The sequence below is a fragment of the Sinocyclocheilus rhinocerous genome, unplaced genomic scaffold (genome assembly GCF_001515625.1).
Source record: "Sinocyclocheilus rhinocerous isolate Xijiao unplaced genomic scaffold, SAMN03320098_v1.1 scaffold778, whole genome shotgun sequence".
NCBI classification, from domain to species: domain Eukaryota; kingdom Metazoa; phylum Chordata; class Actinopteri; order Cypriniformes; family Cyprinidae; genus Sinocyclocheilus; species Sinocyclocheilus rhinocerous.
In genome coordinates, this window is record NW_015650332.1 from 853282 (window position 1) to 865818 (window position 12537).

At 35.8% G+C, this 12537-nt stretch overlaps 1 protein-coding gene across 1 annotated transcript in view; it reads right to left on the reverse strand.

Annotated features, from left to right (window-relative positions):
• The window catches only part of LOC107711774 (GMP synthase [glutamine-hydrolyzing]-like), a 28459-nt gene extending 16268 nt beyond the window's left edge, over positions 1-12191 (reverse strand). Inside the window, exons 1-9 of the mRNA XM_016516821.1 lie at positions 12094-12191; positions 11335-11438; positions 11012-11205; positions 9391-9556; positions 8355-8506; positions 7881-8054; positions 7399-7504; positions 2742-2857; positions 2401-2526 (exon numbers count right to left, since the gene is read on the reverse strand). Of these exons, the coding sequence (XP_016372307.1) occupies positions 2401-2526; positions 2742-2857; positions 7399-7504; positions 7881-8054; positions 8355-8506; positions 9391-9556; positions 11012-11205; positions 11335-11438; positions 12094-12191 (1236 nt within the window). The remainder of the gene's footprint in view (positions 1-2400; positions 2527-2741; positions 2858-7398; positions 7505-7880; positions 8055-8354; positions 8507-9390; positions 9557-11011; positions 11206-11334; positions 11439-12093) is intronic.
• Positions 12192-12537: the final 346 nt, after the last annotated feature.

Consider the following 12537-nt stretch of genomic DNA (forward strand, 5'->3'; position numbering starts at 1 on the left):
ACGCTCCCTGACGCACTCCTAACATTCAAATGCAAATGTTTATTTTAAATTCGATGTATATAAATTTTTTTATTCACAATCTCCTCATCACAGGCAGGCACAGCACTCAATTCAGCATGTGTTCGTGTTTGTGTGTGCAGTCTGTGTCACTCAGAGCACGTGCCTATATCGAACATTTTTTATATCGATATCGAAGAAGGTGTACCGTCGATAAATAGATACCATTTTATCGCCCAGGCCTACTCCAACATCTCCAGAAAGATTCATTTTAAACATTTGTGCAGAATGAGTACATTCTAACTGCGGAGAAGACGCCAACTGTTAAAACTATTATCCCTTAACAACAACAGATCTTAACAACATGCATAAATACAGCGCACACCCGCACGGAATTTAAAACGTTTTGCCACCCTGCGTGTCAGCATGTCCCAGCTCAGAGTCTGGAGACCGTGGTAATTTTAGCACAGCGTGGTATAGCAGTAAGCCATCTGTTAGAGGAACACCCAGCCATGCATCATCAACCAATGTGGTGAGACGCTGACTGCCTCTGTCTGGACGCGTTCTGTCTAATGGCTTCATCTCACAGACGTAAACCAGCCTCTGGCACTATGATTGAAAACCGGTCTATACAAACATCATGAGAGCCGCACACAGCAGCAGAAGAACGATCACTCTATATGCTGATATCCAGACTGTGCTGCACTGACAGTACTGCTCTTTGACATTTTCATTACTACAAATAACATCAAATGAAACACAGCAATAGAAAGGGAATAAGCAGCACTGTGTGTGTTTCAATGGAACTGTGTGTTTGAAAGGCTAACCACAACCATTTCGACGCAGGAAAATGTCATCAGACAATGCAGCCAGACAGAAGAGTTTGTCATTTGAGACAGTATAAATTTCACCTCAAACAAGTGAACAGTCACAGTAACCAGTGTTATTTTAGTATTATTTATATACTTTTTAGTATATATTAACATTTTTAATTAGCCTTTACTGCTATCTTTTCAGTTTTCATTTTAATTTTAGTTTAAGTACTTTTGTGATATACATTTTTATTGGCTTGAGTCTTTTTTAAACGTATTTCTGCTTATTTTTTGTTTTAATACTTCAACCTAAACTTATTCAGTTTGTTGCCAAGGAAACATTATTTTTTTAGTCATTTATCAGACGCTTTTATCCAAAGCGACTTACAAATGAGGACAACAGAAGCAATCAATTGTAGTATAAAACAACTAAAAACAGATCCAAAACTAAAAAGCTAAAACTTTATAAATACTACTTATACACATTTTAAAAATAAAGAGATAAATAAAAATGACAAATGCATACAACAAAATTTCAAAACGTAACGTCTAAATGAAAAACAAAAAATAAAGCTAAAAACAATTCAAAATATTAAAGAACAAAAGGTATAAGAGTATAATAATGATTCTAACATAACACTAAGCCAAACACCAAAAAAACAACTACATATGTGTATGTACAACCACACACACATACATATATATATATATATACACATTTATAAATTCAATATATATATTATTTCATTTCCATTTAGTTTGTTGAAGTATTAAAATAACTCAAATTAAATAAAACTAAAAACTTAATAAAAGACCTATACAGACATTATAAATTCAGACTAAATATAACTAAAATAAAAATAAATAACAAATAAAAATAATACAAATCAAACGACAGTAGTTTATCAGTAATCCTAAATAACACTGCCAAACTTACATGTTCAAAAACAACAACTTACACATAGTAATAAATGGTTATAAAAACTGACACAGAAGCGAAACAAGTAATAGGAAAGAGGAGAATAAAAAGCGATACATTATTTATTTTAAGTTTTACATTTAATATTTCAATAACGTTTAATAGTTTTAGTCTAAGTTGTAGATCATAACATTGGCACTAACAACAATTAAAATGGCAGCTGAGGGGAAATAACAGACTTGTAATTATTTGTTTTCCAAATAGGTTTCCCAAACTCTCCCATCATGCTTCATAACAAAAACATTAAAAATCATGTACTAAGATAAATTAAGACTTGAGTGAAATAGCCTAATAAAAGAAGTTTTATTTTACAGTGAAAGGATTGCCTCAATATGTTGAGCTCACATGACCTGCCAAATACTATTTACTTTATCTCAGTAACTCCATTATTGGACACTATTGCATATGGAATAAATGAATTAGGGCTGACTGCTGAGTGCATTTCTGCAATGGCATCTGTAAACGAAAACTACGTGTCAGCATAAGACCAAGGTGGCTGACATATCGGCCAGTGCAAAAAAAATAAAAATAAACTAAGCAAATAATTCTTATGCTTACATTACAAATATGTCTGAATGTGACATGAAAGCAATGGCAGAAAACAATGCTTACCTGAACACCGACAGTTTTAATTGGCAGCAGAAAGGCATTTAGTGAATGAAGGCTGGTGATCTGCATGAGTTTCTCTTCCTCCTCATCTGATATGCATGACTTCACTCTCTGAAGAAGGGTGTGAGGCTGAATGGATTGACATCAAAAGGATTGAGATTGTATAGCATGCCATATATAATCCAGAGGGAACTCTGGAACGACTGTGTGCTTTCAAGTATACACTTTCAACTTAATCAGCAAACTTACAGACTTTTAAATTGAAGAAGATCAATTATTTAAGGTCACTGTCAATAATTCAGCCAAGAAATAAGCAATGTTTAAATTTGCGCACGCACACACACCTTTTTGACGCTGGCAGAGAAGTCTGTGATGATTTTTAGGATGTTGTTGGTCTCGGCAAAGTCTTTACAGATGTAAGGCTCATCGGCGCAGATCACTCTAATGGCGAGGCCTGGACCTGCAACACACATTACACACATTTCAGCAAAGCACACACATTAGAGTCATTAACCGTCATTAGTCGCAATTAATCTTTACATGTGCATCATACATTTAAAACATATACTACCCTTCTAAATTTTGGGCTTTACAGTATATTACCCCAAAGGAATTCTCATCTAGGTTGCATTTACTGAATAAAAAAATAAATAAAACAGTAATATTGTGAAATATTCAAATGTATTTGATTTTTGTAATCGCAAAGCTAAGTTATCAGCAGCCACATAATCCTTCAGAAATCATTCTAACAGGCTGATTTGGTGCTCCATCCTTTTGTTTTTTTTAAATATCAATGTTGAAAATTGTTGTGCTGCTTAATATTTTTGTGGAATCCATGAAACATTTTTTATAAGGTTTTTTGATGAATAGAAAGTTCAAAAGAACAGCATTATTTAAAATAGAAATCTTTAGTTTAGTGTCACATACTTAATTTAATGCATCGCTGAATAAAACATACATACAGCGGGTAAAATAAGTATTGAACACATCACCATTTTTCTCAGTAAATATATTTCTAAAGGTGCTGTTGACATGAAATTTTCACCAGATGTCGGTAACAACCCAAGTATTGGACAACTTAGGGTGTACTCTCAATATCTTAACCGTGCCCCACTGTGCTGAGTGAGAGCGCTTCTCTGCTGTCTTCACGTGCTATCCGAAACGTCCTATTTCCCACTTATGAAGTCGTGATTACGAGCACGTTGCATTCTTTTCTGTTAAAAATAACAGTGAACAATGGTTTGTGAATGTTGATGCTTATAATTTTATCAGGAGTGTTAATGTGAGCACTGCTTTAGTCTTAGGCCCACCCCGAACGGACTTTCATAATAGTAATAATCAGTGGCGGCTGGTGTTAGAAAATTTTAGGGGGGCGCAAACAAACTGAATCACATTGTTAATGCAGGCAGCAGGACTGAATGCAATTGTTAAATAACCATTTAACAAGTGACACAATAATGAATCATTACTGCATAAAAATGTAAGTTGAAAATTCAACTGTTAAAGCATGAAATTATAAGCATCAACATTCACAAACCATTGTTGTGAATTTGTGAATTTGAGTTTAATGTGGGTAAAAAAATTTTTTTGCCATTTATATTAAAGGGTTAGTTCGCCCAAAAATGAAAATTAGCCCATAAATTACTCACCCTCGAGTCATCCTAGGTGTATATGACCTAATTTTCATTTTTGGCTGAACTAACCCTTTAACCTAGATGAAGGCCATAATACTAATGTTGTCCACACGAGGGAGACAAAGGAGATTAAAATCCTTTAAGATCTCAGTTTAAAGGGGTCTTATTATGCTTTTTCACTTTTTGAATTTTAGTAAGTGTCTCAAAGTCCACTCCAAAGGGTGATATTTCGTTTTTAAAAAATCTCTTTTCAAGAACTAAAACGAACGGCTCGTTTGGACTACAGCTTCCGGATTTTGTGATGTCACAAAGCGGCCCATTAGAATGATTCCCATCTACGGAAATTCTAATGGTTGGGGGATGGGTGGGGCGAGGTCGTGGTTAGACCGCTTGGTTGAGTGCATGCTGTAGCATCAAGTTTTCGCAAGTTACTAAACATGCACCTGAATAATTATGTATGTAAATATGTATGTTACAATTATGAAAAAGTTTTTATAATAAATTGCTGACAGTACAATACTGGACAATGATGTAATCTCAAAGACTATAGAATACCCTTACGTCTTAAAGGGACTTTGTGTAATCTGCAGAATTTACACTTCAATTATGAGACTACAGTGTTTCCCATACATTGAGTGCGGGTGTTTTTATATCACTGTATTCCTTAAGGAAAACGACCGTCTTCAAAAAATTGGATGTCATTTTCATTTTATCTGGCATGTAATGTCTGATAATGCAGAGTTTGTGAGCATCAAACCCAGAACTAATCGAGCGGTTTGTGCCAGGCTGGGGAGAAAGGTATTGTAATCATGTAAATTATGTGAAAAATAAGCATGCAAAATAAGCTCACCAAGCATGAGAGCATGTTCTAGTACACCCCCAAAACAAATACAAGACTTTGTAAAAGAGCATAATAGGACCCCTTTAAAGACTGTGAAAATGGTTTAAAAAATTTACTTGTAAAAAATTGCATAGAAATTCATTATATAAAGTTTAATAAAGCCCAATATAATAAGTATGCAAAAACTGTAATCTCCTAAATACTTACAGACCATTCATTTTTTATCTTAATTTTAATGGTATTGACAATATATTTGTCAAATTTGTCAGACATAACTGAATGTATGTCCAACTGAAGAAGGGACTATATTATTTATCCATTTTCATATTGTTAAAGGGGTCATATGATGCGATTTAAATTTTTCCTTTCTCTTTGGAGTGTTACAAGCTCTTGGTGCATAAAGAAGATCTGTAAAGTTGCAAAGACTAAAGTCTCAAATCCAAAGAGATATTCTTTATAAAAGTTAAGAGTCAGCCACGCCTACCTAAAACGGCTCGTTCTAACACGCCCCCACATACCTACATCACGATGTGGGAAGATTTGCATAAAGCCGCCCAAATGTCCACCCAAAGAAAGAACAGGCATCACAATATGCTAAGGGACGTAACATTTCCGTCACACGCTTCAAGAATTCGGCCAATCACAACGCACTGGATAGCCGGCCAATCAGAGCACACCTCGCTTTTTCAGACCGATGAGTTTTGTAAAAATCGACGTGTTTCAGAAAGGCGGGGCATAGAGGAGAAACAATAATGTACAGTATGTGGAAAATAATGTGTTTTTTTAACCTTAAACCGCATAAACACATTTCATTACACCAAATACACCAAATAATGTTCTTTTTAGCAGCATCATATGACCCCTTTAATAATACTCACATAAGGACTCATAATTTACTTGAGAAGAGACATGTCCATTGTATAACTCATCTACACAAGCCATTGTGCTTGGACCCCGATGATCAGCTGAAGTTAAACTGCATTGTTTCAGTTACCTTCTGTGTCGGTGACAGGACTTTGAAATAACAAACAGGGAAAACAATAAAAGGCATGACTTACATCGCATCCAGCTAGCCAACTCTGTCCAAGCTCCATGATCCGTGTTTTTATTTTTACTTCATTTGAATGCCTTGTGAAAGGATTTTTTGTAAACATAAAATCGAATTTACTTTCATCTCGGAAGAGATATTGCACCTATTTGACAGTTGAGAACGGTCCAATCACACGAGGCCAAAATATATAAAAACAATATTGATTGGCTAAAATCAAAAGTGGGAGGGTCAATTAGAGCTCAGCCTCAAGTCACATGCGTTTCGAAAGTTAGACCTAATAGACACCCATTTGTCCAGCGCCCCGCACACACAAACAAAAGACAGTTTAGATTTGTTTGATTTTTAAGAGGTGCTAACATGACTACCAGTCGAATAGTATGACTAAATAAAGCAATTTCGTGATTATTATGCAATATATATTTAACTTATATTTAATATGTTAAAGTATGCTTCTTCCCTGGCTAACTTGATGGGGGCAGCCTATATATATATTTTTTTTTTTTGACACTAATTGACACTAATTTATGGTTATGTACAGGTAATGATGGGGAGTCAAAATCAAAGTCCACATAAACACCAAGGCTCAGTGTATTCCAATATTTTTTCCAACTGCTAGACCTTGTCTCTAACACATTACAGCATTAAAAAAAGTTGTTAAAGGCACATTACCCCCCCCCAAAAAAAAAAAAGACTACCCAACAACTCACAATTCGTTTTAACTAAAGGCTGGGACGCACCAAGCCGACTTCAAAGAACTAGCGGCGACAAAAGCAGACGGTGTTGTTGCCTCATGTCGGCAGCGTCTGGATCAAAAGGCTGCACTTGAACACACCGCTCAGACTACAACCGAATGCAAACTAACACGTGCTTTCTGTGCCTGCGTGAGAGGAATTAACTGTCTATATCAGTAGCTATCAATAGTATATATTCGTCATTTAAAATAAGAAACTGAAACAAGGATATACGAGATATCGAAACGTCAACAAACCAGTGCTTGCTTACCATTTTTAATCAGTTATGTTAAGTTTTTAATCAGTTATGTTGATAACTTTCTTCATTTTAAGTGGCTCATGTTGTTATGAAAATATTCGCACATTGGAATGCTTGGGTAAGATCACGTAACATTAAAACAGCCTTCTGTCTGTGCCACCTTCATTTCCTTACTAGTTTTCATCACTTTCGCTTTAATTCTCGGGCACTGATTCATTCGCTAAACTGAACATCCAATCAGAGTTCTCGCTCGCACCGACCACCCCGACGCCAATTCAACATGTTGAATCGGGCAAACTACCACTTACGTGAGCCCAACGAGAGCTGACGTGTGGAACACACCAAACAAACTAATCCGACAGACGCTCACCGATGGCCCGACGTTGAATTGGTGTGTTTTCCCGGCTTAATTATTAGTGAAACTGAACCAAATTCATTTTTTAATTAGGCAGAAAAAGGGATTTGAATGTTTCTGATGGTCTTACCAGGGAAGGGGTGTCGAGAGACGATTTCTTCAGGAAGTCCCAGCTCTCGACCTAGTGCTCTCACTTCATCCTTATGGAAATCCTTCAGTGGTTCGATTACTTTACCCTGAAGGGCAAGATGTTCAGAAGAACCAGCAAACAACTGTTAGGATCAAGCCATAATTGAGTTCCTCTAACTTGAAGAGACTCCCTATTGTGCGCCTCTATTCTGGCACACTGCAGGGGGCCCTGAGTATACTACAGCCAAATATATTCTAAAACCACTTTCTCGGCTTCAGTTCACCAATGTTGACAAAAACTGTTAAACTGCATAAATATAGAAAAAAAATATTTTTCAGTCTTTTATATAGATAAAGTGAAGAGTTACATTACTTTAATGACAGGTTAGGCAGTATTAGGATATGTTGCAAGCAGAACTCAAACCTGCAACTACAATGCTGGCACCATGGCTCAACACAAATTTGGTTGATGTTAATCTTTACCTCATCTCTGAGTTTGCGGATAAGCTCTGTGTCGTTGTGGTGAGTTTTGATAACTTCGGCCTTCCCGCTAGCCAGGTGAGACGCACTCTCAATAAGGTCTGGCCTGAGCGTGCCTTGCGCCAAGAACACATCCTCTGGCTTCAGATTCATCTCTCCGATCACCTCGTTTGCAACCTAAAAAAGACAGGATATCAGAGCCTCATTGTTCTGCTCCAAACTATAGTCCATCATCTGCTAAACATTCTCAGATGCCTTCATAACACAAGGGACTTTAATGCTCTGTAATAGGTTTATTCTCCAGGCGAAGTCTTGTTTGATGTGTACACAAGACATTTTAGGTGAATCAATACTGAAGTCAACAATTACCCACACTAACATCATTACAGGACCATCTGATAATAATGACATCATCAACTCAGTTATTGGTCAAAACAAGGTGTGGCACACAGCCATCTACAAAGCAGAGCTACATACTTTTACAAACGTATCCCCAATGATTTTCCGTTTCTCTTCTGGATTGGTGGTCATGTTGAGTGTTTTGCTGATGCGTTTCCTGGGTGTGCGATCCTCTTCTGATATTGGAAGGGTCGTTGTGCCGTTGTAAAAGGTGTGTGCTGCGTTTACAACTGTAACGCAGAGAGAGAGACTTTTTAGTCTCAACACTGATGTGTTTTACTTGTCATTCAAAGGGACAGTTCAGCCAAAAATAAGAATTTGTTATAAATTTACCTTCAGGCCATCCAATAGGTGACTTTTCTTCAGTAAAACAATAAAGAAGATTTCTAAGTGAAACTGTGGTCCTTGGTGATTCATAAAAATGTAATCAATGGCTACCGTTACTTTGAGAGTCAAAAAAGTATATCAGGCAACACAAAATTAATACCCATGGCTCCTGATACTATATAGATGTTTTATGAAATGAAACAATCGGTCAGTGCAAGAAACTGAACATTATTTACAACATTACTAGAGATGCACAAGCACCAAAATAAAAATTCTGGGCCGAAACTGAAAATTATGAAAATATGTCTAAAAATATAACAGAAAATATATCGTCAGTAGCCATGGGTATTAATTTGTGTTGCTTGATATTCTTTCTTGACTCTCAAAGTAACGGTAGCCATTGGCTTTCATTTTATCAATCACAAAGGACCACGGTTTCAGTTAAAAATCTTCTTTACTGTTCTACTGAAAAAAAAAAAAAAAGTCACATACATCTTGGATGGAGTAAATTAAAAGCAAATTTTCATTTTTGGGTGAATAATCCCTTTAATATAGATAATAAATGATAATGCATACATAAAATAAATAAACTTGAATAATCAAAAGAAAGAAACAAACAAACAAAGAAAAAGAAACGGATTAAACAAAGAAAGAAAGAATGAAAACAAACAGCTTTAATTTTTTTTTAAATAAAAAGCTATAAATTATAAATAAATAAAACAAATAAATAGTTTATGCTAAACTATTTCATTGACCGGAGTACCAAAAGGAATCTTCAGAATGTTACCTTTGAGTTGGATGCCGAGTTTAGTCAATGCCTCCTCAACACTTTGACTCTCTCGCTTTCTCATGAAGCCGTTGTCGATGTGAACAGCAATCACTTGCTCCTGATTTAGGGCTTTATTCAGCAGGGCCGTGCACACAGTGGAATCTACACCACCACTCAGTAACACCTGCACACATATAAACATACACAGAGATCCTGGCTCACTTCGGACTGTAACTGTAAACAATACATCCAATAAACCCAAATGTTCAAATACACAGAATAAACTGTACACCAGAGATGACTTTGGGGGAAATACACAAATAATATTACTATAATATTGTGCTCATTAATAGATTACAAATCCAATAAAACCCTCAGTTTATGCTCTAGAGAGAAGACCCACTTTGCACAAGCTCAGGGAGGAAATAACCTTGCTTTAGGAAAGAACGCTAATTGGAATTTTTTATGAGTTGCCCACACACACTCTTACACATCCTACCCAAGCACTGCCTGGAGCAACAGCAATTAATAGGAATTAAACAAGTACTATAACACTAATCACATATGTGCCTTCAACCAAACAAAAGGCCCTTCATAGATCGAGTAAGATCAGTTTCTCATTGAGCCCACAATAACAGTAACATCCACCAAACATGCATGCAAGTATTTGCTAACCAATTCAATCTAAGCTTTACTAAACAGAAATCTCTTAATTATTATAATTAGTGAATGATTCCTCTTTAAATGTGACGAGTCTAATTTCTGTGCCACTAGAACAGTGCTATTTTAGTATTATTTACCTTTTTTGGGCAAGATTTACTAACAGCTTGTGCCAGCGCAAACCGTCTTTTGGCGTTAAAATAGTACTGTCAGGATTTAGTAAAGACGCGCAGTGAAGAATTAACGCTGAAAAGGCGTGGACAGTTATTATTTGCGCCTGACCTTATTGAATATGCATTTGCAGGAGTTTCCCTTTCAGACGCAAAATTTATGGGAGGAGAGTATTAAAATACTAACGTTTGCGCTCGTCAAATTACTGGTATTTGTGCTACTATTTAACGCCCAAAATAAGCATGTCTTAAAGCAGTCGGTAATTTGCGCTGCTCTTGGTAGATTGCGCTGGTCATTATGGAAATTATCTGTCTGTGTTCTTTAATGTGCGCATTGTCAGTAAATCACCCGCAGAATTTTCCCTCCCATCGGTGCTTTTATGGAATTGCAATCTAACGCTAATTTGCCGTGTTTAGTAAATCTGGCCCATAGTATTTAACGTTTTGAATTAGCTTTTAGTTTAATATTTTCGGTATTCATTTAAATTAGATTTTTTAGTAATTTTATGTATTTTGTCACCTTTGTTAGCTTTTTTTTCGTTTCAATTTTAATTTTAGCAATTCAACTCAAACTTGACAAAGCGAACTTAAGCTTTTCATCTAATATTTATGCTTTAAATCAATTACAGGAAACAATTTTTTATAGTTTTAGTTAACAATATCAACATTTGCACTAGAATCACTGAATGTAATTGCAAAGATAGTGAAAGTTTCCTGAGACATGCTCCCATCCGCCATTGGTCACTTCAAAAAAAAAAATGCAACGGTTAACCTTTAAGTGATCAATGATTGTTTTAAAAGATACTCACCAGAACTTTGGATTTGTCCACCTTCTCTGTGATCTCCCTGATGCAGTTCAGCTGACGGTTCTGTACTGTAAAGTTACTGCTACAGCCAGCAATCTCAAACAGGAAGTTGCGTAGCATGTCCATCCCCCTCTCAGTCAGATCGACCTCTGGGTGAAACTGAGTGCCGTAAAGTTTCTTCTGCTCATTAGCAATGGCTAAGACAGAAATGAAGACAGGAAACGTCTTAAACCACAAAGATCCACAAAGAATCCAGCTGATTCCAGCAACACTTTTTTTTTATACAAAGCATGTCTAGAAAATATTCTTCAGGTTCGCCTACCCACCGGCAACTATGTTTCCTGACTGTGCAACAACTTTGAATCCATCTGCTACTTTGTCAACACTGTCTCCATGTGTCAGCAGAACATGCTCATCCTTTTGCAGCCCCCTTGAAATACACAAAAGGATTTCAGTGCAAGAAAACTAACTACTTTGCAAATTTATAAATGATAAAGTTAAGGCATGTACGAAACATGGTGAAAAATAAATAAATAAATAAAAACCTGCCATAATGAAGGGACTTATAAAATAATAATTAAATTATTTCAAATTGCAATAAAATTCACAATATTGCTGTTGTACTGTGTTTTTTGATTAAACAAATGGAGCCTTGCTGAACATAAGAGACTTATTTTAAAAAATAATAATAAAAAAAAAATAATCATGCCAACTTCAAACTTTTGATTGGTAGCGACGCGTATATTATCAATCAAATTTTATCATTTTTATTATTATTGCTAATTCGTTTCTCACCTGCATTCCATAGCAGATTCCAAGAACTGGTTTTCCGATGGTGAATATGGCTGGATCAAACCAGGGTGCATCTTCAGCATAGACAGAGTTTGGCCCTCCGGATATAATAATGGCCCTTACATTGGAGACAATAATTTGTTATACACACCCCCTTGAAATACACAAAAGGATTTCAGTGCAAGAAAACTAACTACTTTGCAAATTTATAAATGATAAAGTTAAGGCATGTACGAAACATGGTGAAAAATAAATAAATAAATAAAAACCTGCCATAATGAAGGGACTTATACCTGAAGAGCGAGCAGGAATTGTCCAAAGCAATGTTGAAAACACCATCCTCCCTCACACTCTTCCTGTGTACTGTGCCTCCAAAAACTTTGTTCATCATCTGGCAAGCATAAAAAAAAACATTTATTGTTTTATATAGACACACATACACATACACATACACACACATACATATATATATATATATATATATATATAAATGGCCCTAACATTGGAGACAATAATTTGATTTACACATTATAAACCAATTTACATTAACCAAAATATAATTATAAAAATCCCAAGTGACTGAGAATGATGGAAAGAGTCTGTCTGTCTGTTGAATCATTGAGACTAGGGAAGTTCTAATGCAAAGGCCAGATCATCTAAGCCACTTATCTCTCCAACTTGTGGGTTATTCTGTCCTTCTATCAGGCACATTCCGAGTCTCAATGTTCACAGCTTCG